Source organism: Magnolia sinica, chromosome 4, assembly GCF_029962835.1.
Source record: "Magnolia sinica isolate HGM2019 chromosome 4, MsV1, whole genome shotgun sequence".
Taxonomy (NCBI): domain Eukaryota; kingdom Viridiplantae; phylum Streptophyta; class Magnoliopsida; order Magnoliales; family Magnoliaceae; genus Magnolia; species Magnolia sinica.
The window spans coordinates 107,938,396-107,966,224 of record NC_080576.1 but is presented as its reverse complement, the minus strand read 5'-3'; the positions used below and the strand labels follow the sequence as shown (position 1 = coordinate 107,966,224).

At 38.8% G+C, this 27,829-nt stretch overlaps 3 protein-coding genes across 4 annotated transcripts; all 3 read right to left on the bottom strand.

Moving 5' to 3' along the window:
• Positions 1 to 3,771: 3,771 nt before the first annotated feature.
• Positions 3,772 to 4,179, bottom strand: LOC131244273 (uncharacterized). Its single transcript, XM_058243907.1, has one exon. It carries the CDS (start codon positions 4,177 to 4,179, stop codon positions 3,772 to 3,774), a length of 408 nt encoding a protein of 135 aa, XP_058099890.1.
• A 1,399-nt stretch (positions 4,180 to 5,578) lies between these two features.
• On the bottom strand, positions 5,579 to 7,848 carry LOC131243716 (metallothionein-like protein type 2). Of its 2 annotated transcripts, XR_009170176.1 has the most exons (4): positions 7,664 to 7,848; positions 6,599 to 6,682; positions 5,686 to 5,892; positions 5,579 to 5,655 (listed from the first exon to the last, which is right to left on the bottom strand). XR_009170176.1 is itself a non-coding variant. In XM_058243239.1 (3 exons), exons 1-3 carry the CDS (start codon positions 7,831 to 7,833, stop codon positions 5,799 to 5,801), a joined length of 348 nt encoding a protein of 115 aa, XP_058099222.1. In that variant the 5' UTR covers positions 7,834 to 7,848; the 3' UTR covers positions 5,579 to 5,798. The 2 variants fall into 2 exon arrangements, 1 of the variants encoding a protein (XP_058099222.1); XM_058243239.1 differs by having other exon boundaries at positions 5,579 to 5,892.
• Positions 7,849 to 23,337: 15,489 nt separating this feature from the next.
• On the bottom strand, positions 23,338 to 25,432 carry LOC131243714 (metallothionein-like protein type 2). The gene is made up of 3 exons (XM_058243237.1): positions 25,270 to 25,432; positions 24,207 to 24,290; positions 23,338 to 23,523 (listed from the first exon to the last, which is right to left on the bottom strand). The coding sequence occupies exons 1-3, from the start codon at positions 25,332 to 25,334 to the stop codon at positions 23,430 to 23,432; spliced, it is 243 nt and encodes an 80-aa protein (XP_058099220.1). The 5' UTR covers positions 25,335 to 25,432; the 3' UTR covers positions 23,338 to 23,429.
• Positions 25,433 to 27,829: the final 2,397 nt, after the last annotated feature.

Below are 27,829 nucleotides of genomic sequence, written 5' to 3'. Positions count from 1 at the left end.
TTAATATCAAGATAATTTTGAAAAAAATACAAAAAATTCAAAACTGCTTATATTTTGAAAATTTTGCAATATTGTTGCGATAATATTATTCGTCATTATAATGTTGCAATATTTTCAAGATATTGCCAATATTTGCCACAAGGATTTTAACAATGGTTGCACTTGCTTTACCTGATGCACATGGTTTGCAGGTGATTGCCTTCTGCAGGGAATAGTCGCCCCTTATTAAGGGGACACCCTATCGTCATTAAATAAAAAATAAAAAAAATGGCTGCACTTGCATGGATTGAATGCTAGCATGCTATTTTAACCCTTTGTCCAGGCAATTGTATGGTGCCTCAATTTTAATTTTTTATTTTTATTTTTAGCTCTATAAACCATGAAACGTATTCAAATCTCATAGTTCTTGGTCTCTGAAGGATTGAGGAGGGGTTGTGTTAGATTGACAGCGGCATCAAACGCATGTCATAACTGCCAACATGTATCCGAACAATATGAACCGTCTTTGGGAATGATCTCAGACAGTTGCAGTCCTGATGCTTATAGCTGTTGTGGAAGCAGTTGGGGGTCGAAAATCGGGTACTGCTGGTGCGTCTTGGCTCAAGTCCTACATGAGCCATGGGAGTCATCCACATGGCTCATTTTGTGTATGCTTGTGCCCATCTGTGAGTGGACCAGCCTGATTTTTGGGCCAATGGGTTGGAACCCATGAGCCAAAATGAAATGTATGAGCTTCAAGTCATGTGAATCGACAGTAGAGAGACCTTGCGTATATCTTTCGGCCATCAGGTTGGTATAACCATGAACATGGGCTAAGCCCAATTCGTTTATTAGACCCATCAGGTGGGCTACAGTTGCATGAGAGAACCACATGGATGAAAAAGAGAACTTATCACATGCAAGTGGCTGCATGCTATTCATCTTTTCATGCCAACGTGTCACATGTTGTGCTGGGTTTCTATATTTGTGTCAAGATGACGATGGACCCCAGAGAACAGAGGAAATCAATCCATCTATTCCAGAGTCCGATATGGGTTTATGTACATGATTCCTAAGCTAAACGATCATTATGAATACCTAAAACACACTGCTTGTTTCTATAATCCAACCCGGGCAAAAGTTGGGACCCATAAAACTACTTACCATGCCGTGGACGAGGCATTAGGTGGGCCGCACCTGTAAGTTGTGTTAGATCATTGTCTATCTATTGATTCCAATGGTGTGGCCCATCAAATGAATTAATCAGGTTGGTTTTTTCACTGGAAGATTTTCGTGGTGGGGGTCAGCTTCCCAATGGCTTGGATCTCCCACAGAAGAAATGCCTCAGCATTCACCCAGCTGTTGGCTTTCAATCTCCTATAAAGAAAAGCTCAACGGTCGGCATCAAGGTACATTTACATCCCACGTAATGACTAAACCCACCCCATTTTCATGTTAAGGCAAATCCATGACAGGGCCTACTCGATGAACGGTCCGGATGGTGTGGCGCACGTGATAATTGGTTGGCATCGTAGTGCTGCACTGTCCCATTTTCATGGTGGGATCCACCTTTTCAGAGGATTGCATGCGCCACTGGGCTACACATAACAGTCTATGACACTGGAGTAGCGTATATACGTGATCATGAGTACCCTACCGGAGGTTTCCATACGTGTCGAACTGTGTGGAGCCCACTTCGATGTGTGCATTCAGACCATGGATCAGGTGCGCCCCTCACATTCTAGGCCTAGACTCAAAAAATAAGGCCGACCCAAAAACTCAGGTGGGCCAGACAATGGGGGTTGACCCACCGTAGAAAACGTAAAGATTTGAATTTGGGGCCCACCGTAATGCGCGCAGTTGTCATCCAATTCGTTAATCAGGTGATACCAATCTGTATGCTCATACGCCCAAAGATTGAGGATGATCCAGGAGTCAGGCCGTCCACACTTCAAGAATTTGGAGGTTTCATGTGAGGTTTGGCCCACCTGAGTTTTGTATCAGCCTGATATTTAATGCTCTAGACCCAGGAATGGGTTTTAACACCTGATGAAGGGAGCGGATGTCTCGTAGACATCGGTGGTCTGGATTGACATATATGTATACCCTCCATACCATGGACTGCTAGCAGAATTCAATTAATGTGGGCTAATCCTGTTGGTCCCAAATCAAAACAAAATATTCGGTGGGCCATTAGACATTGCAGCCTAGCCCATTGACATTCCCACTAGTATTCCAGTACACGTGATAGATGCCAGCTGTTCATCAGGCAGGCTCCACTCCCCAGTTTCGCTGGGCCAAAAGCTGCCTGGATCTCCGGTTAGGTGGGCTAACACCTATAGAAAAAAAAATAAACGGTTTAAAGGAATTGATCAACCATCCAAATTCAGGAGGTGAGGCCCACTGGATGATTGGACTAGCTTGATCTCCTGATGAGCAGAAAGTGGCCTGGGCCCGAAATCTAGCTAATCCGTTCATTTGGGTCCACGCATGTACTTTGAATTTAGATCGTCATCTGAACCGCCTATTTTATGCACCTTGCCTATTACCTTTTATCCAATTAGATCTATTTATTCTCGAATTGAAATGAATATTTCAATTTATCCAAACGAGAAATAGAAACTAAATTACGCCTTATAAAAGGCACACAAAATGTATTTACTAAATCCAAAAAATAATCAGACTCCAACTTAAGCATATAGACTCCAATTGCCTCTATGTTAACATTGACACCATTGCCTACGTATGTTGAACGTAGCAAGTCCTGCATAAAAGTACATATGTGAATAGTAGTTCCCAAATCTATCCACCAGGAATCCGCTAACATATCGGTTAGATTTGATTCAAAACGGACGAGAGCAATATTATTACTTTTCTTTATGAGTCATTTCTTATACTTTTCACAGTTTTTTTTTTTTTAATTTAGCCCCACTTGTCGTAAAAAAAAACATTTATTACTTTTAGCCCGTTTGTGATTCGATCCATTACCAGATTGATTCTCATGATTTCCTATTAGAGGACCTGAGGATCCATTATAAGAACCTTGGTTTCTTTTCCTTTTACCCTTGTGCCATGCCTTTGTCCAGAGGTAACCATATTTATATTTTTTACTTTGTTTAACTGTCTAATCCTATCCTTCTCTTGAACGCACTGAGATATCAGTCTGTCCAATATCCACTTGTCCTTTAAAGTGTTATAGTTTACTAGGAATGTACCGTATTGAAGAGGTAGGTTGTTCATGATCAAGTGAATCAGTTGGTATTAGAGCTACTGTGCATAAGGTATGGAAGATCGATTAGATCATTAAAGATTTCGAATTTTAAATCCCATATCAGAATTAGGGATTTCAGATTTCGAATCCCATATCAGAATTGGGGATTTCAGATCCTAAACCCTGAATCCAATATTATTAGGGATTTTGAATCCCAAATCCCTAATTGGGAATATTAGACTCTAATTCCCAAATTCAAATTGGGGATTTTGGATTTCGAATCTCAGATCGGCAATTGGGGATTTCCGATTCGAATCCCATTTCAGGAGTTAGGGATTTTGATTCTCAGAATTGGAGATTAGGGTTTTAATGCCCAAATTAGAACTTCATCAAGGTAACGCACCTTTTCTGGCTATATTGGAGTTGGAGCTCGGTCCGAGTCGGATCGGATTGGGTCCAACTCGATCCGATCCGAAATCTCAATAGCCTGACCTGAACTCAATCCGATTTAGGACTAAGTCTGAGTCACCTAACTCAGATCGATCTGAAATGTGCATTGCCTGATCTGATCCGAGTTCGACTCAGTTAGGAAAACTGTTTGATTCGTCCTTCGAAATCCGCTTACTCTTCTTCGCTTTCGACGGTTTACAGGCACTCCCATTGGCCCGTTTCTTCAAAGGCCCTTCTCTTTTACTATCGGATTCTTCAATCTGCAAAGCCCGCTCATCCTGTGATGTATCAGGCAGTGTTAGCATTTGCATAGCATGGCCACCAGAACCTTCTACTAGGACCGGATAGTTATTCTGATTCATGGGAAATGAATTCAGGTATTTATCTCTCCGAGTGATCCAAGTGTCGCGGACAAAATCCATCGGCATGGACGGTTCGGGCATCCCGCATTCCCGATGGAAGAAACCCCCATTGACCATCATGGCAGAATCGCGGACAAAGAGCAGAGGCTTCTGGTCCCGCTCAACCACGTTGGACATGAGTTGCAACCCGAGATTTTCCTTCAACGACTGCTCGTAGTAGACCCAATTCCGTATTCCCAACCCGCCATTATGCCACGCTCAACGTGAGCTGTAACCGGAGATTTTCCTTCAACAACTACTCATAATAGCCCCAACTCCATACCCTCGACCCCCATCATCATCCATATAGACAAAATTCTAAAACTACGAAATAAGCACCCAAAAAGGCGAGTTGAAAACCACTGAAATTCCGATACTTTCCTCAGCCAATCTGCTGCATTGAGGCTTCTTGCAAGGCAATCTAAAACATCCAAATCGCTTCTTGCAAGGCAATCTAAAACACCCAAATCGCCAATCAAGAAGAAAAATGAGAAAAAAACACAAATCAAACCAAAGCAGGGTAGGGAATGCAGTGGAATATGGATGCAAGATCTAAGAGACCTAGATAATGGAAGCCATAAAAAATGCAAGAAAGACATCAGATATACATTCAATGGATCGGGTTAGGTCGGATCGGTTCGGATCCTTTCGGTTCGGGTTTTCGAATCGAATCGGTCTTGATAGACCACTATCCGAACCCGACTCGAAAAACAATCGGATCTAAATGGACACACTCAATCCGCACTAATCTAGATCATTAGTATTTGCACCGATCCAAACCGTCGGTTCGGGCTTGATCGAGTCGAATCCACTAGAGCGGGTCAGACATGCCCACCTCCACTTGGAGTTGATCCCTTTGCTCTTTATTCCTCTCTGTTGGATCATTGATGTTGCCGATCGATCTAGCATCTAGGTTGTTATCATCCATGCACAGGCCATCTTAAGAGATAGACTCGATTCCCTGAGTCCATCTTCATCAGGAGATGGAGTTTCCCCTCCATTATCATGGCATGGGTGTCGGTATCCCATCAAGAGACAGTGAGGACTTCTCCTAAGATCGTCCGGCGTACAGAGAAGCTCTCTCACCATGATGTTTATTTGTCATCCAACCTGCCCACAAGGCCAGGTATACCTGGATGAAGAGAAAGCACAGGTATCAGCTTAATCCAAAACTTATGTGGCCCCCACAAAGTTTTCAACGGTAGGCATTTAATCCACACTGTGGTTCACTTGAGCCTTGGATCTACCTATTTTTGGCCTTATACCCTAAAATGATATAGCAAAATGGATAGATGGTGTCTATGATAACCATATATCACAGTGGGCCCTCATAGACCCAGCCTATGCCGAGCTTGGGACAGGCAGGGTAGTAGCCAATCCACGCCCGGAAAAGGATGGATGGAGTAGATATAACACAAACATCACAGTGGGCCCCACTAACCTTTGGGTTCAGAGGAGCCGTCCAAATTGCGTCCGAATATTGGGCACCAACAATCAAATCCAAGAAAATAAATGCAAACCAACCACATCCATCACAAGACACAGTAGCTGCTAGTACTGATATTTCATACGAGAAAACAGACGGGACAACAAACAACAACCCCAGTGATGAGGATTGAGGGACATGGTCAACAAAATGTAAGGCTATGCTTGCATCATGAGAGCCATGGCCCACTTATTCTCAACTTAACATTTTGAAGTCCTAAGACACTACTATAACAGACCCATATGAGATTATTTCAAACAGTTGGAGCCCCTCATTTGCAGGTGCATGGGTCACAGGTGCAGTTAGATCCGCATTTGCAGCCTCCATTCTCGGATCCAGCATTCATCTCAGACCCTTCAAAGTATCTGCAAATATCAATGCATTCCATAAGATCAATGAAATAAGAAGCAAGAGTTCCACCCATGAAATATATTTTTTTTAATTTTTTTATCCTGATAAGGTTGTCAGCGTGTACTGGTGTCCCACGGACCCGACCCGACTTCAGAGTCGGTTTGCATCTCGGAATCGAGTCTATGAACTAGATCCGACAAGATGGATTAGGTCAGATCAAGTCGGGTCCATTTCGGGTTCAGCAAATTTCATTGATGACAAGGGAGGCCATTTGCATGATATGGCACGTGTCAAAGTGGCACATGCATGTATGATTTAAAGCCATCCATCAACTGGCCCACCAAAAAACTGCTCTTATTTGACCTGACCCAAATGGAAGCCTGGATCCAAAGAGGGTAACTAGACCTGGCAAGACCCGAACCCTGCAAGCTCAGGGCAAGGGTCCAATACCCGACCCATTGACGGCCCTCATTTTCCATGCAATCTGAACGTACTATCCTTAATGGGATGGAACTATCAATTTGTGGGATGGAAATGTCAATTCCATCTTCTTCTTTTCTCTTCACAGTGCACACTACCCTTTCTTCCAAAAATGAAGATGAATACTCCTCCATTTTGGAGTGAAATTATCAATTTCTGGGGGTGGAAATGACAATTTTCCTTTTGTTATTCTATTGGAGAGAGAGAGAGAGAGAGAGAGAGAGAGAGAGAGAGAGAGACCCCTTCTGAGGAGCGACCCCAACAATCATAGTTTCAGTGGTGGTGGTTTCTCCAGAGAAAGAGAAATCAGGATACATCTTGCATCTGCCAAAATTTTTAAAATAAAAATACAAAATGTTAGGAAAAATATAGAAATTTTTACACCCACTCTTCTGATTTGCACACACCTACTTACCATTTTGGGAATTGACATACTATACTTTTATATTGTTTCAGTTCCCAACATAGAAAATGGGTGTACACAAATCAATCAGGTGGGTGTAAATATAAATATCAACTCTCTTAAGAAGGGGACAAAAACACATCTTTAAAAAATCAAAGAAAAAGGAAACCCAACGCTTAAATTCCATGCAAGATTTTTCAGACTTAAAATAATTAAACTAAGAGAAGCTAAAATCCATAATGTGTACATCAAAATTCAATATATTACAACAAGAAAATGAATAAATTCCATAAAAATAGCTTTTCTAGTTTTACCCAAAATAACCAAAATTCATATTTCAATATAGAGGAAGAAAAAAAAAACCCCACCTGAAATCTCATCCAAGAAAACACAACCAAAATAAACTAATTTTACCCAAGGAGCATTTCTTAATGCTAGACCCACCAAAATCCACCGTACAAGTGGAACGGTAGAAAGTGGATCAGGACCGTCCATCTAATTACTAGTGGCCGCTGTTTCAGATGGGCCATGGTTCAAAGACCATGCTAATAAGACAATCCTAGCCATCCCTTTCTTTCTAATGGTCCATTTGAAGCACAGATATCTGTTTTGGATGAAATTTTAACCATGGCCATCCATGAAAAGGACCCACTTGCTAAAATCACATGCAAAGCCAACCAACACAAGAAAAAATGAAAGAAGAAGAAAAATCATCGACCAACATCCTAAAAATTTCAAATAAAAAAAATTTAAAAAAATCCAGAAAACATGTAACAAAAAATTCCTGAAAACCCAATAATCTCATCAATCCATATCATGAAAATTACGACAAAAGAACATAAAATATAATCTCCCAAATTTTAAAATACAAAAAATAAAAGGGCCTATGGTAGATTTTGTACCCTCCACAACCAGAGCCGCACTTGCAGGCAGATCCACACCCGCAGTTTCCACCACAGCAAGACATTTTTTCTAGGAAATGAAAGAAAAATGCAGTAAACGAATAGAAGGAGAGGCGAAGCTTTAAAGACCACAACCACCGTTCTTGAGCGAGTAATACGTTTGCGTCCATACCTGTATTTATAGGCAGGGGAAGAGAGCGACTGGCTCTATCCACCGTCCACGTGTCACAATCTTAAACCATGCAAAATCCCTGCATATCCGTCCAAGTAAACAGTTCCTCCACGTAACTATCCGTGTCACCTGGGAAGGAACATTAAATTAAGGAGAGTTATTTAATACTCTGACAGAGTATGACACTTGATACACAGGCACTCCAAGACTGTAAATATACGCTATCCAAACGGATCAAATTTAGTAATATACAGTAATTCCTCTCATTCGTGTATATTGTTTTGGATTTCATTTTCATTTTAACCGTTCAATAAATATCCAACAATCCGATGATCAGATCATCAAATGAGATTATTTTTTGGTTAGCGATAAATCCAAATTGTTATCGTAATGGGAGCATTTTAATCTAGATAATTGTATACCACGTATGCAATTTTTTAATAAAATTTGTAGATGCAGGTGTATGTTCCATCATTTTCTACCAGAGTATATAGATTTTTCTCTACAAGCATTGTACAAGGCTCCTTAATTGGGCCTTCTTTTCAATGCATCCAACATCTACCGTTTGTCGCCGCCGCAAGGCCCAGATGCTGAGTGTTTGGACGATCAAAACCGTTCATTTTGTAAAAAATAAGCAATCTGGACCACCCAAGAGACATGCTGAATGGGTGACTATGATCATCACTATCGGTAGATGAATTTAAAACGATTGAAAGAAAAATTGTGATCAATATCATTTGAATTGAAAAATAAAAGGTTAAGGGCCTGTCTGGGAGCATGGATTTGAAATCCTCCCATTGTTCCGCAGTTAGATTGGAAATCAACTTTAATCCAAAAGTAACTATGCAGGGTATATTTATAGGAATTTAAAATTAATTATTAAATCGACTTTAATATAGCTAATTAGTGAGGTACGTAATGTTTGATACAATGGTTGTAATAAATCCGCTGAAATATATGCTTTGCTCGAAAATGATGAAATTTCGAGTCTCGGATGGACCACAAGCACAAGATTATGTCTAACTGGCGAACTAGCAATTTTTAATAGTTGATTTATGGGGACAACATTTGAAATATGTTGGTCATCATATTCAAGTAATTATAGTGATGCAATTGATAATGTAATTTGATTTGGAATATCATTAGTGCGTCATGTGCCCAATATAATAATTGTACAGTGACACTCATGTTATGCATGCAACTCTGGAAAGGATTGTAGATGTAATCCAAGCTCTCACTTTACATTTTAAAGTCCCTTATCAGAGGGATTTGAAACCCTCATACACTTTATGGTGCCAAACAACTTGGGGATATTTCAAATACCCCCAAATCCATGGTGCCAAACCACTGTTAAGATCATCAATGAATATTTGTGATAGAAAAGTGATCTATTTACCATATTAAAATATATGTTGAATAAAATAATGGTAGGGCCTCTCTCTCTCTCTCTCTCTCCCCCCCCCCCCCCCTAGAATTAGCAATAGAAGGGTTTGTACTTAGTGTTAAGGAGACTTTTGAAGGATGTTAAGCTTTTTCATGGTATGAAATTTTAGGGATGTATTTATAAGCTTGTAAATCTTTGTCACCCAGCTTTATTTGTTATAAAGGTAGTATTTATAATAATGCTTGTAAGTTAAACTCCAAACAATACACACAATATACCTAACTATAAAAAAAATTTATTAATCGATTATATTTTAATTTGAATGTTTTCATGTTTACACGGTCTGAATATATGTAATTATCATGTCTTATGTTATCATACTCGTACCTTTTTACGTGATGATTTTAAAATCAGTTATTTAATCAAAATTGATTTGGCTGGCCATGGTACTCAAGTATTTCGATTTTTAATATAACATTAAGAATCATAACCCCACTTGAGAACATGATCGATCATCCAATTTAGCATGATTTACCTAAAATTCTCATATATTAATAATTCAAAGCAATCAATTAAATCCCTTTTAAGACACCATGTCCTTTCGAGTACGAGAATAAGTGAAACAAGCATGGAAACTCACAATACACACTGTGACAATGAATCTCTACCATGGATTTTTATACTAAAATAGTTAAATCTAATTTGACCTTCCAAATCTAATTAATATATACACACGTGTGCACTTACATATGTACACGAACAATGCCCCATAATAGAGGCTCATCATAAGACACAACAATCACACAGTATATAGGGATCCTTGAATTGAGTCATTCCAACTTATCTATCCATGACAGTATTTTAGATCTATAAAGACCTCAATGAATCCGTCCAATCATATTCATTTCATGTACACACAATAATAATAAACAATAGTAGACAAAATATTAACGAAAAAGAAAAACTATATAATTTATTAAACTAAAACGGCATACATTCTAACACTTGATCTTAGGTAATGATAAGAGTAAAATATACTTATTTTTTAAGAATATTTCATTAAAGTAAAAGGCTTTGATATTTTGGTTGGGTGTTATACTTAATACTCGGGTGCTCCATATTTTGTCCAATTCATGACACCCTATGCAAATAGATCATAAACCAAAAACTTCATTAAGTTTTTTTAATATGAAGATTGGCTTACATTTAATGGATAGTTGAATATGGAATAATAGTTATCTACCAAGGATCTCAAATCTCGACGGTTCATTTCAAGTTACATATGCTAGTCTGTCATGTGCACTCTGGCATATCAACCGCCGCATTCATACAAAATCTCAAGTAATCTCATGAGATTAAAATGCTCAGGCAGTTCCTACAAGGAGATAGAGAAGAAGAAACAAGTCTCATACATCACATGTGGTCCCACTAGAGGACATACCTTGTATAAAAAATCACAAGGCGGCCTTTTAGTAGTTTACATTCGGGTTGATCCATCAACTAAAGAGCAAGGCTAGCCGGCCTTTAGGCACCTGATATGGTCCGAAAAAAGCTTGTTTGTACCAAAGATGTGTATATAATGAGAGGAAAGAAACGGCAATAAATTTTAGTGTAAAAGGAAAGAGGAGCTTCTTTTTCTTCTTTTTTTTGTTAGCTTGTTGGTACACTCACCGTCAGTTCACACATCACTGTTAGCCACCCTCGCTAGGGTATCCATATTAAGACCTCAGCGTTGAAATGTGGTATCTTTCACTCGGTCTACCACTTGAGCTATGGATCTGGGTGTAAAAGGAAAGAGGACTTGGAGTGAGAGTAGTGCACAATTAGAAGAATCTTGCAACTAAGGATTAGACCAACATGGATTTTGGCCAAGTCGTCATCCATTCAATTTAGATGCATTGCGTGTGCTCCCTCACTCTAACCGCCGCGTACTATTTTTTTTATTAGGAGAGATTTGCTAGAATAATCCCCGCATATTATATTTACAATGATTTTTTGGACATGAGTTTTTTGTAGTGATTCAAATCATTTGCATCAAGGCTATGACTTTCGAAGGGTGGGATTTTTTCGTTTTTTGGAAAAGCTTATTAAATTAATATTTTAGCCATTTATTTGATCATTTGACCTTTTGTTTTCTTCCTAATGTAAAGGGAATCATTAAGGGGATTGCGTACTGACAGACCCTGTAGGAAGGTGGCTACTGACAGTTTGTTTCATCGAAGCTTTTTATCAATTTTTTGATATAATTACAGGGCATGAGCTTAAAAATGGGAAAGATCCAAATCTCGAGTGAACTACACCACAAGAAAACAATGGCAATTGAATGGCCACCATTAAAAACTTCTTTATTTGTCTTCCAGCCTTTGATTAGGTCATGTACACCTAATCTAAAACTTTTGGAGCTTCTAAGAAGTTTTTAATGGTGAGTATCCAATCACTACTCTTTCGTACGGTGTTGTCCATATGAGATTTGGAAAAAGTATTGAAAAAAATTGAATGAAAAGCATCCACAGAATACGTGTATCATGATGGATCAACAGATCACTGTAGGTAGCCAGCTCACCATTGATGCCGTCAGTAGCAATCCACGTCCAATAATTATATAGTTGAAATATTTTGGTTGGTGACTTTCTTTTCCCTACCCAACATCTATTGGGAGGTTTAGGGTATAGAGTCTAGGGTGTGTTTGGTCCTTGGCATTGAATGGTATTAGATGGGATTAATATCATTATTGCATAATTATTGCGTGTCTGAAATAACATGGTAATCTAATTCCATGTTTGGGATTAAAAATTTTATTATAAGAAAACATGGGATTAAGCAAAATCATGTTTGATGGACCATGGAAATGTAATCAATAAACCAAATTCATAACTGATGTCATTCACTTATACACATATATAACATGTCACGTGTAAACAGTATATATTAATTGATGGCAGGGATAAATGCATGCATCAATGTGATGCCACACATGCAGTGGATTTCAAAATCTACGGAAATCCAGAAATCCAGTGAGATTAAATGCAATTCCATCCCACCTAAACCCAACCTCTCAGACGTCCACGGGACCAAATGCAATTAACCATTGAAAATGCCCCAGTAGACTGCCGAGCCCCAGCGATATCTCAGGAAGTATCATGTAAACCTCTTCATATGTGGACCTCATCATGATCTATTCCCTCAGATGAGAAACATTTAAGATGTCTGTTTTACAAAAGATTAGCCTTAATGAAATATCTACACCATGGTGGGCCACACATAGACCTATACTTTCCATCCATCCCTATTTTACCACTTGGTGTGACCCATCTCAGTTATGGATCTGGCTTTATTTTTGCACCGAAGCCTATAATCGAGGTTAAAACCTGATGAACGGAGAGGATTTTAAGTACACAACATGGTGGGCCCCGCAGAGCCTGGGCTGCGTAAAACAGGTGGGTATAGGATTAGTCCCGTTCCCCTTCTTCGAGGACACAGACAGAGGAAGGAATTATACGGTCCTTGTGCATCAGAAGGTGGATAGCATACTTGTTCATCAGTTTTGGATAATTGGTGCTCATGGTTTGCTGATCCATACCGTTGATGTGATATGACGAGTATGACCCAATAGTCTCATCCTTCTATAATCTTATCCATTCGATCTATGTGCGCTCAAAGAGAGAGAGATTACAAATAACACCATTTGATTGTGGACTACTTCGGATCAATGGTTTAGACGCTAGAAAAAGAGGGCCCTACATATGTAAATGGACGGCTTGTGATCCTGTCCATGTTCTGACGCATCAAAACTGCACAGTTAATTCCTCGAGAAAGATGGCATGTCATATCACAGAAAGTGACTTGAAAACATCACCTCGTTGAAATACTAAACGATACTCCTAAGATGGAAACGGATTGGCTACTCCCCCTACCACCTGCCCCGTGGCTGATTGTCGGTGCTGTGGGCCCCACCATGATGTATGTATTTCATCCATGCCGTTAATCCATTTTTAAAGATCATTTTAAAAATTAGATGGATATAACTCTCAAGTGGACCACACCACGGGAAAAAATAGTGATTGGATGTCCACCATTAAAATCCTCCTAAGTCACACTGTACTGTTTATTTGACATCCAATATATTGATTAGGTCATACAGATCCAGATGAAGGGAAAAAACAAAGATCAACTTGATCCAAAACTTTTATGGCCCCCAAAAGGTTTTTAATAGTCTACCTTCATTCAGTACACGTTTCCTGTGATGTGGTCCACTTGAGATTGGGACATATCTCATTTTTTGTATCATAACATAAAATGGACTAGGAAAATAGATAGATGGCGTGGATGAAACACAAACATCATGGTGGGGCCCACAGAGCACCGACCATCAGCCATTGGCTGGTGGCAGGGGAGTAGCCAATCCGTTCCCTCCTAAGATGGAGTCTGGATCCAGTGGGTCCGCATAAGAGAATGATGGACCATTCGACTGGGGACCACCTTGAATTGCTCAAGCTACCATAGCAATTCAAACTATGGATATACACCGCATAAATCCAGCAGATCCAGAGGGACGCGGTTTGGCCGGTGACCCCACCATCAGCCAGCTAGCTGATGTCAAAGGTCTGTGAGCCCCATCATAATGTATGTGTTTTATCCACGCCGTTCATTCATTTTCCAGATCATTTAAGGGTATGAGACAAAAAAATGAGGCAGATCCAAATGTCAAGTAAACCACACCACAGAAAACAGTGGGGATCAAACACTTACCGTTGAACACTTCTTAATGGCCGCAGAAGCTTTGGATCATTCTGATATTTATTTATTTTTCCTTTATCCAGTCTGTTTGAGCTTACCAACGGGTTGGATGGTAAATAAACATTAAAGTGGGCCCTAGGAAGTTTTAATAGTGAACGTCCAATCAAAACTTTTTTACAGTGTTGTGGTCCACCTGAGATTTTGATCTGACTCATTTTTCAATTCATGCCATAAAATGGGCTAGAAAATGAATGGACGGAGTGGATAAAACAAAGACATCATGGTTGGGCGCACAGAGCTTTAACATAAGCTAGCTAGTTGGCATTGGACAGTAGCCAAGCCGCGTCGAATCAAAACCACAAAGTTAGTGTGTCTAGATTCGTATGGTTAAGATTAATCATATGGTTCAGATTAATTTGGACCGCTCACTAATTTACCCTCAACTATCCATAGCAATTAATCGTATGGTTCAGATTTCTTGATCAATGTAGTTTTATAGATATGTCCCAACAGGGGACCAGTAGTAATCGGAATGGCACGGATAGCTGTACATCAGTGCCACATATGAGGAGGATGAGTCACTGACATTTATTTATTTATTTAAGTTAGCAAAACCAACATAGTAGTCTGCGTGGATTTCTGGGAGTTATTTTGATACTCCGGCTAAATATGAGAGTTAATAGTGGGGCACTTATGAATGGTACACGTGGCATGCATTAACCCCATTTAAAAACGACTAAATTGTGGAACTCAGTGTCTTCAAGTTACAATGCAAATAATCGAACAATCTTAACCTCTGATGCGTGGACAGTTGTTTGTTGAAATAATACCATTGATTTTTATTTTTATTTTCCAATTTTAACTGTCCAATAAATATCCAAAAATCTTATGCCCAGATAATAATAATAAAAAGTGTTAGTTTTAGTTCATATTATATCTCAACTCGCAAATCCTAAGGCAGACGGTTTAGGTTGAGTTTGTCTATGCCAAGTATGCAATTTAAAAGTAATTAATGAGTGCTTGCGCATCATCCATCACACTCTGCCAGAGTATCAAACCTCCTTTCTTCATTTACCGGGGTAGGTGCTCCATCGTTGGCTGGGGGTTGGGTTATGAATCGGTCAGGTTCGTTGCTAGTCCACATCAATTTAATGGCTACCATTAAAACTTCTCTGGAGACTTCAAAGTTTTGGATGTTGCTGATATTTGTTTTTTCACAAAATTCTAAGCCTACGTGACCTAATCAATACGTTGGATGAAAAGTAATATTGTAATGAGCCCTAAGAAATCACCACTATTTTCTGGCAGTGTGGTCTACTTGAGATCGAGATTTGTATCATTTTTGACTCATGCCTTAAAATTATTAGCCAAAATGAATGAAATAATTGTAAAACACACACCTTGGTGGGACCCACATATGCAATGGGGGTCCACATGACCTCCTTGACAAGTTGATGCCAAAGAAATATTATAATAAGCTTTACGGGCCCAAAACCATGAATTTGAAATATTAAAGTAATTATAGTAATGCAATTAATAATCTAATTATTTTAGGATATCATTAATGGGTCATGTGCTCAATAGATTAATCCCCTAGTAACATACGTGTTACACATGCAATTATGAGACTGATCTTAGTTATAATTTAATGTCATTTCAAACCCTTGAAACCTCTTAGATTTAAAACCTCGTCATTTGATGGTGCCAAACGATATAGGAAATTAAAATTCCCTCAAATCCCCCCAAATCTATAGTGCCAAATGACCCTTTAGTATGTTTCACCCACGATACTATTATCCCTGTTCTTTCCTGCGTTGTGGTCCGTTTGAGCTTTGAATCTCCTTCAATTTTAGCTTATGGTAAGAAAATAAGCCTACAAAAAGAATGAACAACTGGCTTAGCGCCCAACAACACCTGGTGGGTGGTATTACGGTCACCACCCAATCCGCTTCCCAGCAGCCGTAGGAAATTCGCATCCTTGTTGGATTAGCCGTTGGATGTACTACACTTGTCATGCATCAATGGTTCCTTTCTCCTTTAAAGTCATCGGATGATCTATCTTTTGCAGATTTTGGTACGTCCAAGAGAGGGTCCATTTACACGTGGCAGAACATCTGTCCCACGATTAGCATCATCACTAAAGGCATCTTTCTTATTATATCTAGGCCCTTTTCTCTTTTTAAAGAAAAATAAATAAAATCTACACCATTGGAAATTCCGAGGCATCACTGGACATTTTCAATCAAAAGCATTGGCATATTCCATCATATTTTATCTAACTTTGGTAGTAGTGAAAGACCGTAGACGGACATGATCTTATGATAGATGAACGGTCAGATACAACCACATGCATGCACCGTTTTTTCCACAAGTGTGTCGATGTGCAGGACATCTGGTCCGTGCAAAAGGTGCACTTGAAGTGGGTCACACGTGACAACTTGATCAGATCGTTTTCCATCCAATGATATTGATGATGTGGCCCACCTAAGGAGTGTACCGGCTTGATTTTCCTACCAATTTATCTTCTTAATGGAGTCCACCTTTTGCAAGGTTCTGATGTCCCCAACTAAATCGAAACATGCAGTCCAAGAGGAGGCCCACTAATTGGACGGTCCAGATACTTTTTGCTGGGCCACATCAGGAGTTGTACACTTGGCATCTATTAACTCCAATTAAACCGACGAGATTGTCATACCCACTTCCTTTAATTCACAACTCCAAAATCCAATTGGTTGAAATATCCTAGCCTCTGATTCGTGGACACTCGTTTGATGAAATAGGACCAACGAACAGTTTCCATCCTCAGCCGTCCAATAGATGTTCACCAATCTGATAGGCCGACAGCCAAATAAGCTCAAATTTTTTGTCAATCCTACGTATAAAATGGGACCCATAATATAGACTGTTTATTTTGAATTGCTTATATTTGATTATGTAATTTCTAAGTGGCCGCGTATGATTTATCACACTCTACCAGAGTATCAACCTTTTTATCTCTCTGATAAAGTGATAATATCTTGATTTCGATCACCACTATCTACCAAGTCAATTTGGGCCCCACATCTCTCACTGGCCTTGTCAGCATTATAATCATTATAATCATGAAAAAGGAGAGAGAAGGTGAGACCTGCACGGCTATTCGTCCGATCTTAGTCTTTTATTAGTGGTGGGCCCTTGAAGTCTCTCATCCTCTCCTTGTTGAGGTGCTTTGGATGCGACCAAAGGAACATGATTTTCCGTCCCTTCATTTATTCAAACAAGGGTTTTGGTGGGGCCCACCACATTCGTTGACGAATTAAGGATATATGGAGCTCAGATGACAATATCATGAAAAACGAGGCCACACAAAACGCCAAGCGTCCATCAGTTGTTTACTTTTCAAGTGGTGGGCCATGCCAGGGTGAGGACTGTAGCTCTTGTGGGCCACAAATCATTTCCCACATCTCAATTGAATCTTGAGGTCAGAAGGCCATGCCAGTTCAGTGGACCCTTCCTTCCATTCCTGAATGGATGTGTGTGTTTTATCCACGCCATCCATCCATCCATTTTTCCAGCTCATTTTAGAGCATTAGCTCAAAAAATTAAGTAGATCCAAAGCTCGGACCACACTGCAGGAACAATACAGGGGAGATTGAACTCTTACAGTTGAAAACTTCTTGCGCCCACAAAAATAGAAGTGTGGGACGGCCTCACTTGATGTATTTCCCTTACATCCATGCCGTTCATCAGTTTTGGAAGCTCATTTTAGAGCATAATAAAAAAAAAATTGAAGCATATCCAAATCTCCAATCGACCACACCATAGGAAAAAGTGGTGGTGATTAACCATTACAAACTTGTTGTGGGCCAATTCTGGATCAAGCTGATATTTGTATGGTCCCTTAATCCAAGTCTTTATAACATTGTCAACAGGTTGGATGGAAAATAGACATTCAAGTGGCCCCAAGAATTTTTTTAATGGTGGATATTCAATCACCACTGTTTCCATTGGTGTGGTCCACCTAAGATTTTAATCAGCTTCATTTTTAGGTCTCTTCTAAACTAAGCTGTAAAATCGGATGGACGGTGTGGATGCAAGGCAGATGCATCAAGTTGGGCCCCACATTGGGATCCACCCGTGAATCCACCAAAGCCGTGGCCAGAAGTGTGGATGCTGATGGGACGGGCGGCCCTAGACACGTAGGACTAAAGGCTTGAACCCAAGACTTTATTCGATGGTTCGTCCCAAGCCAAGATAAATGGCCGAGGCGTGTCTACTGGCCTGATCCAATCATCAAGTGGGCCGCTGCTGTGCAGAAAATAAAGTTTAAAGATACTTGTTAGTGGTTTTCATAAAAATAAAATAAAATAAAATATATAGTTTAAAGGGACTTTTGAATCTTGGTCAATTTGGATGACTAGATCCATTTATATGAAGTAACACATCATGCATTAAGGGAAGGGGATGCCCTAAAAATTTCTTAAATTGTATTAAAATCCTTAATGAGCTGGGGCTTAGTTTTCCAAAGTCCGACCAAGGGCCATTTCTAGGCCAATGATGAATAGCCTGGTGCGGCCTGTTGGTCAATCCAACCACATCAAGTGGACCATTAACCATAAGGTGTGCCATTGTTGTGAAAAATAATGATGGGTTTAAAGATGCTTGTGAATGGTTCACGTGGAACATGTATGTCATTGTGGATGGAGGAGATGATAGGGTATGAAATGTTTAATTATTTATGTAATTAATGATCCATTAAAAAAAATTGAATTTTAATGAATTTTAAAACAAGAGGAGAGATAAGAGGAATTGGTTGTAACTTTTATCTCCAATATGAGAAATTCTCTTCTTAAGGAGATAAATTTGGATTCCCCAAATCTCTTCAAAAACAGAGTAAAAATCCTAGAAACAATGAGAGAGAGACCCATGCTAAGCTCGAGTTGGTGTTATGATTTTTCTCCTTTATTATTTCTTATGTAATTTAGATTATTTCCATTAGATTTATGCAATGAAATGAACGATTTCAACAAGTCGTATGTTCATTGCATTGACATATTTGGTATAAATAGTGATGAGATAATATTCTCTGTGCTTTTATGAATTGGTGTAGAGAATAATGCGGGGCCACCTTGATGTGTGGGACTAGATCTACACGAATCATCTGGTTTTTGAGGTTGAAATATGTTGGGATGCCGAATATCAAATCGATCTAACTATCAGATGGGCCACACCGGTCACATGGTAATCTTAAATAAATTATGTAATTATCAATAATGTGAGCTATAGAGGTTTTAGATCAAGTTAATTAATGGACCTCTCTCCTAATCAATCATGAGAGGGCCAATGGTCAGTTTGAATCTAACCAATATGCAAAGACAGATTGTCGGTTCGACCAATAATGCGGTCGGTCTAATCGACGGGAGGTGAAACAGTTTGTTTGATTCCAATTTTGAGAGACAATTGGAATGTTGTTGGGATGATGGATGGCCACTTTAATTGATCAAGCGGATCCTACTTGAGGTCTTAATGCCCACTATTAAGGATTAGATTTGAAGTTCATTTCATATCTTAATACATTGTCTTAAGGGTTACATCTAAAAGAATATGATTGGACAATGTTATAGACCCCAATATATAAATTGATCAATTAAGAGTGGGCCCCACCATGTAAATTCATCTAAATTGGAAAATAATTATAAATGTATATTGTTTTAAGTAGAGGTGGGCATCGAGTTGAGCCGGACCGGATTCGGTCCAACTCGATTCGATCCGAAACCTTCAAAGCCCTGACCGAACTCTATCCGATCTGGGACCGAGTACAGGTCCTTTGACTCGATCCGATCCATCGCACTGCTGGCCTGACTCGAACCAAGTCTGACTTAATCAGGGAAACCGAATCGGATCGGGTTGGGTACAGTTCGGATCGAATTCTCTGTTTCAATAGTAGACGTTCAACCCCCACTGCTTTTTGCAGTGTGGTTCAGTTGATCTTTAAATCTATCTTATTTTTCGGCTCAAGCCTTAAGACGAACCCGCCAAATAGATGGACGGTTTGGATATAACACATACCTCATGATGGGACCTACAAAACTTGCTTACGTCAATACACCAGCTGGCCTGGTGCATGGTACACCTGCCAGTCTACTTACGTACAAATGTTGAGAGGGGTTACGGTTACTCTCCCATTAAAACATTCATGATCATTTTTTGAGCCCACCAAGGTGTGGTTCACGAATCCATACCATCCATTATGTTTGTCCCACTTGGATGAGGGGTCAAACCAAGTTTCAGATGCATCCAAATTTTAAGTGGGCCCAACCAAGTGCTTTTATATGTTTTAGGAATGTCTTCCCATGATTTTAGATGGTATGGCCCACTTGAGTTCCGTATACGGTTGATTTTTGGGATATCCCATAGTTTAAAGGGGACCCATCAAATGCACAGTGTTGATGTTCGACACGCATCACGATGGGGCCCACACAACTGGACCTCACAGGAAGTTCCCATGAGCTGGACGGCATAAAACTTTTTCCCTGGCTCTGTGTCAAAGCTCGGTGCTTGATGCACCTCGAGCCTTGAGCACAGAGGAGGGATTGACTACTCCCCATACCACCAGCCAATGGCTCATAGTCGGTGCTCTGTGGACTCCACCATGATGTCTTTATTTCATCCATGCCATCCATCTATTTTTCTAGATCATTTTATGGTATTAAACCAAAAATGAGGTATATCCCAATCTCAAGTGGACAACATTATAGTAAATAGTGTTGAATGAACATTGTGCAGATCGGGTCAGATCAGATCGAATCGAATCCATTCGGATCGGATTGGATCGGTCCGGATTGACCACTGATCTGAACTCGATCTGATGTATGATCGGATCTGAGTGGTCCAACTCGATCCGCACCAATCCAGGCCTTCTGATCGGGTCGGATCCACCAGATCGAGTCGGATTTGCCAAATTGAGTCGAATTCTGCCCAGCTCTAGTTTTAGGAAATACTTTGGTTTTATTGACTTTTATTCAAACGGAATCAATATCACCAAAATTTCTAAGTGAGTGATCCCAACTTGTTTTTCCTCCATTAAAATTAATGTAGTGTTTGCTATGTTGATTGTTTGATATCTGTACAAGTGATTTAGAATGATTTGATATTTGTTCGTGTTTACATTTGTTAAATATATAACTGTTTATAATTTGTTATTGCTGTAAGCTTCCTTATTATATGTTGAATGATCTATTTTAAGGTTTAATTGTTGAACCCTAGCATGTCGAGTACATGATCCATGCCAATCGTCCATGAGGACCACCCGGATGAAAATTTGTTCCTAGTAGCCATGCTTTTAAATGCGGGCCTAGCCCATGCTTACTAACAGGTAGATGCCTTCCTAAGTGGCAAATACAAGCGTTGCCCATGCTTATCAATTAGTAGATGCCTTCACAAGCAAAGGATGCGGGTTGACAAAATTCCAACTCAAGTAAGTGGATGTTTATCCCCACGTGAAGCACTCTTACATTTTAATTATTTATTGTTTATTCATTTTGATTGATGTTTTTTGTTTGATATTAATTTTAATTGGATGAGTCATGTTGGAATTTCTTACTAGGCCTAGCAAGCTTAAATTTTATTAATGGAAAAGTTGTACATATGTAATAGATGTTACGCCTACTGTGCAAGAGCAGGCGGACCTGGCTAAACTTATGGATAACCCACGGAATACATGGCTATATTTAACGGAAGAAGAATTAGATACATTGGATTAATTTTAATTTATTAATTTGAACATGTTTATTTCTAGGTTTTAGTTATGTTTATAACTATTTGTTTAATTAGAGATATGATATTGGGTTGTAACTGCGTGTGATGCTCTTGAACATGGTTTTAAATTATTGTTAAATAGTTGATGATTATTACATCAAATTAAGGCACCAACTGGGTAGGCTAATAGACATTTTAATTGAAAATTTATGAATTTATCTAGTTTGATTTGAGGTGTGTGAATGTTTGTAAATAGAACTTAGAGTAGATAACTTAAACATAGTTATGACCTCTTAATAAACTACAGTTTATTAGATGAAGAACACTTAGCATAGAAGTCGCAATATGAAACTTGGGCGTGGGAAGCGCAATCGGTGCTTGAATTTTGGATCGTGACAATTTCACTCTTTTACTTACAAGTCTAAGCTTGACCTGCCTACCCAATAGAGATAGGATCAAGCATTTTAGTTTGATTACTCTTTCTGAGAAACAAAAATCCACACCGTCCATCCCCTTTACCGAATCATGTTAGGACATGAGCTCAAAAAATTAGCCAAATCACTCTAATGTTTGTGAGAAGTCCACACCCTCCGTTTTCTTTTCTAGCTCATGTTAGGACATAGGCTCAAAAATAGGCAGATCCAAAACTTGGGTGAACCATGCGACAACAAAATGTGGGAATTGAAGGTTCGTTGGGCTACAAAAGTTCTCAATGGAAATTACCTTTTGGACTCACTTAATCTCAATAGGTCATGGATATGATCATATGAAGTGTTTGTCTGATACATAAACATCATGGTAGAGAGTTGAAAGGTTTCAACAGTGGTCATTTTCTTGTGCACTTTTCCATCGTTATGCCCGGTGTCCTTATGTTTTGGATTTGCTTTTCTGAGAATCCTACAACGGATTTCCTACAAACATCAAGATAGCCCCACTTAAAGGAGAAACACTTTCTTACACTCTACACTATCCATCCATTTTTATTTTATTTTTAATATCATTTTAAGATAGAAGCCCAAAAATGAAACAGAGATCCAAGTCTAAAGTGGACCACGCCACACCACAGTTAAAATCTTGCTAGGGCTCACCATGATGTTTATTTGTCATCCAACCTCAAATATCAGCCCAATCCAAAACTTCTCAATCCAAAACTTATGTGGCCCCCAACAAAATTTTCAACTGTAGGCATTTAATCCTCACCATGTGGTCCACTCGAGCCTTGGATCTACCTATTTTTGGGCTTATACCCTAAAATGATATGGGAAAATGGATAGACGGTGTCTATGATAACCATATATCACAGTGGGCCCCTCATAGACCTAGCCTATGCCGAGCTTGGTACAGGCAGGGGTAGTTGCCAATCCACGCCCCGAGAAGGATGGATGGAGTAGTTATAACACAAACATCACGGTGGGCCCCATTAAGCTTTGGGTTAAGGGGAGCCGTCCAAATTGCGTCGGAATATTGGGCACCAACAATCAAACCCAAGAAAATAAATGCAAACCAACCACATCCATCGCAAGACACAAAAGCTGATAATACTGATATTTCATACAAGAAACAGACAGGACAAACAACAACTCCAGTGATGAGGATTGAGAGACATGGTCGACAAAACTAAAGGCTGTGCTTGCATCACGAGAGCCATAGCCCACTTATTCTCAAGTTAACATTTTGAAGTCCTAAGACACTACCATAACAGACCCGTATGAGATTATTTCAAACAGTTGAGCCTCTCATTTGCAGGTGCATGGGTCACAGGTGCAGTTAGATCCGCATTTGCAGCCTTCATTCTCGGATCCAGCATTCATCTCAGACCCTTCAAAGTATCTGCAAATATCAATGCATTCCATAAGATCAATGAAATAAGAAGCAAGAGTTCCCACCCATGAAATAGATTTATTTATTTTTACCTGGTAGGGTTGTCAGTGTGTACTACTGTCCCACGGACCCGACCCGACTTTAGAGTCGGTTTGCATCTCGGAATCGGGTCTATGAACTGGATCCGACAAGATGGATTAGGTCAGATCAAGTCGGGTCCATTTCGGGTTAAGCAAATTTCATTGATGACAAGGGAGGCCATTTGCAAGATATGGCACGTGTCAAAGTGGCACATGCATGTATGATTTAAAGCCATCCATCAACTGGCCCACCAAAAAACTGCTCTTATTTGACCAGAACCAACTAGAAACCTGGATCCAAAGAGGGTAACTAGACCTGGCAAGACCCGAACCCTGCAAGCTCAGGGCAAGGGTCCAATACCCGACCCATTGACGGCCCTCATTTTCCATGCAATCTGAACGTACTATCCTTAATGGGATGGAACTATCTATTTGTGGGGGTGGAAATGTCAATTCCTTCTTCTTCTTTTCTCTTCACAGTGCACACTACCCTTTCTTTAAAAAATGAAGATGAATACTCCTCCATTTTGGAGTGAAATTATCAATTTCTGGGGGTGGAAATGACAATTTTCCTTTTGTTATTCTATTGGAGAGAGAGAGAGAGAGAGAGACCCCTTCTGAGGAGCGACCCCAACAATCATAGTTTCAGTGGTGGTGGTTTCTCCAGAGAAAGAGAAATCAGGATACATCTTGCATCTGCCAAAATTTTAAAAATAAAAATACAAAATGTTAGGAAAAATATAGAAATTTTTAGACCCACCCTTCTGATTTGCACACACCTACTTACCATTTTGGGAATTGACATACTATACTTTTATATTGTTTCAGTTCCCAACATAGAAAATGCGTGTACACAAATCAATCAGGTGGGTGTAAATATAAATATCTAATCTCTTAAGAAGGGAACAAAAACACATCTTTAAAAAATCAAAGAAAAAGGAAACCCAACGCTTAAATTCCATGCAAGATTTTTCAGACTTAAAATAATTAAACTAAGAAAAGCTAAAATCCATAACGTGTACATCAAAATTCAATATATTACAACAAGAAAATAAATTCCATAAAAATAGCTTTTCTAGTTTTACCCAAAATAACCAAAATTCATATTTCAATATAGAAGAAGAAAAAAAAAAAAAACCCCCCACCTGAAATCTCATCCCAGAAAACACAACCAAAATAAACTAATTTTACCCAAGGAGCATTTCTTAATGCTAGACCCACCAAAATCCACCGTACAGGTGGAACGGTAGAAAGTGGATCAGGACCGTCCATCTAATTACTAGTGGCCGCTGTTTCAGATGGGCCATGGTTCAAAGACCATGCTAATAAGACAATCCTAGCCATCCCTTTCTTTCTAATGGTCCATTTGAAGCACAGATATCTGTTTTGGATGAAATTTTAACCATGGCCATCCATGAAAAGGACCCACTTGCTAAAATCACATGCAACGCCATCCAACACAAGAAAAAATGAAAGAAGAAGAAAAATCATCGACCAACATCCTAAAAATTTCAAATAAAAAAATAAAAATAAAATCCAGAACATATAAATTTTTTTCTGAAAACCCAATAATCTCATCAATCCATATCATGAAAATTACGAAAAAAGAACATAAAATATAATTTCCCAAATTTTAAAATACAAAAAATAAAAGGGCCTATGGTAGATTTTGTACCCTCCACAACCAGAGCCGCACTTGCAGGCAGATCCACACCCGCAGTTTCCACCACAGCAAGACATTTTTTGCAGGAAATGAAAGAAAAATGCAGTAAATGAATAGAAGGAGAGGCGAAGCTTTAAAGACTACAATCACCGTTCTTCAGCTAGTAATACGTTTGCGTCCATACCTGCATTTATAGGCAGGGGAGGAGAGAGACCGGCTCTATCCACCGTCCACGTGTCACAATCTTAAACCATGCAAAATCCCTGCATATCCGTCCAAGTAAACAGTTCCTCCACGTAACCATCCGTGTCACCTGGGAAGGAACATTAAATTAAGGAGAGTTATTTAATACTCTGACAGAGTATGACACTTGATACACAGGCACTCCAAGACTGTAAATATACGCTATCCAAACGGATCAAATTTAGTAATATACAGTAATTCCTCTCATTCGTGTATACTGTTTTGGATTTCATTTTCATTTTAACCGTTCAATAAATATCCACCAATCCGATGATCAGATCATCAAATGAGATTGTTTTTTGGTTAGCTTTTATCGTAATGGGAGCATTTTAATCTAGATAATTGTATACCACGTATGCAATTTTTAAATAAAATTTGTAGATGCAGGTGTATGTTCCATCATTTTCTACCAGAGTATTTAAATTTTTCTCTACAAGCATTGTACAAGGCTCCTTAATTGGGCCTTCTTTTCAATGCATCCAACATCTACCGTTTGTCGCCGCCGCAAGGCCCAGATGCTGAGTGTTTGGACGATCAAAACCGTTCATTTTGTAAAAAATAAAGCAATCTGGAACCCCCAAGAGACATGCTGAATGGGCGACTATGATCATCACTATCGGTAGATAAATTTAAAACATTTGAAAGAAAATTTGTGATCAATATCATTTGAGTTGAAAAACAAAAGGCCAAGGCCTGTCTGGGAGCATGGATTTGAAATCCTCCCATTGTTGCGCAGTTAGATTGGAAATCAACTTTAATCCAAAAGTAACTATGCATGGTATATTTATAGGAATTTAAATTTAATTATTAAATCAACTTTAATATATTTAATTAGTGATGTATGTAATGTTTGATACAATGGTTGTAATAAATCCACTGAAATATATGCTTTGCTTGAAAATGATGAAATTTCAAGTCTCGGATGGACCCTAAGTACAATATCATGTCTAAGTGATGAACCAACAATTTTTAATAATTGATTTATGAGGACAATATTTGAAATATGTTGGTCAACATATTCAAGTAATTATAGTGATGCAATTGATAATCTAATTGATTTGGAATATCATTAGTGGGTCGTGTGCCCAATATAATAATAATACGGTGACACTCTTGTTACGCATGCAACTCTTGAAAGGATTGTAGATTTAATCCAAGCTCTCACCTTGCATTTTAAAGTCCCTCATCGGAGGGATTTGAAACCTACCTTAGGTACTTTATGGTGCCAAACAATTTAGGGAGATTTCAAATACACCCAAATCCATGGTGCCAAACCACGGTTAAGATCATCAATGAATATTTATGATAGAAAAGTGATCTATTTACTATATTAAAATATATGTTGAATAAATTAATGGTTGGGCCATTTACTCTCTCTCTCTCTCTGTATCTCTCTCTCTCTCTCTTCTCTAGAATTAGCAATAGAAGGGTTTGTCCTTAGGGTTAAGGAGACTTTTGGAGGATGTTGAGCTTTTTCATGGTATGAAATTTTAGGAATGTATTTATAAGCTTGTAAATCTTTATCACCTAGCTTTATTTGTTATAAAGGTAGTATTCATAATAATGCTTGTAAGTTAAACTCTAAACAATACTCACAATATACTTAACTATAAAAAAATTTTATTAATCGATTATATTTTAATTTGAATGTTTTCACGTTTACACGATCTGAATATATGTAATTATCATGTCTTATGTTATCATACTCGTACCTTTTTACGTGATGATTTTAAAATCAATTATTTAATCAAAATTGATTTAGCCGGCCATGGTACTCAAGTATTTCGATTTTTAATATATCATTAAGAATCATAACCCCACTTGAGAACATGACCGATCATCCAATATAGCATGATTTACCCTAAAATTCTTATATATTAATAAATCAAAGCAATCAATTAAATCCCTTTTAAGACCCTATGTCCTTTCGTGAATGAGAATAAGTGAAACAAGCATGGAAACTCACAATACACACTGTGACAATGAATCTCTACCATGGATATTGATACTAAAATAGTTAAATCTAATTTGACCTTCCAAATCTAATTAATATATACACACGTGTGCACTTACATATGTACACAAACAATGCCCCATAATAGAGGCTCATCATAAGACACAACAATCACCCAGTGTATAGCGATCCTTGAATTGAGCCATTCCAACTTATCTATCCATGATGGTATTTTAGATCAATGAAGACCTCAATGAAGCTCCTCAATGAATCCGTCCAATCATATTCGTTTCATATACACACAATAATAATAAATAGTAGTAGATAAAATATTAATGAAAAAAAAACTCTATAATTTATTAAACTAAAACAGCA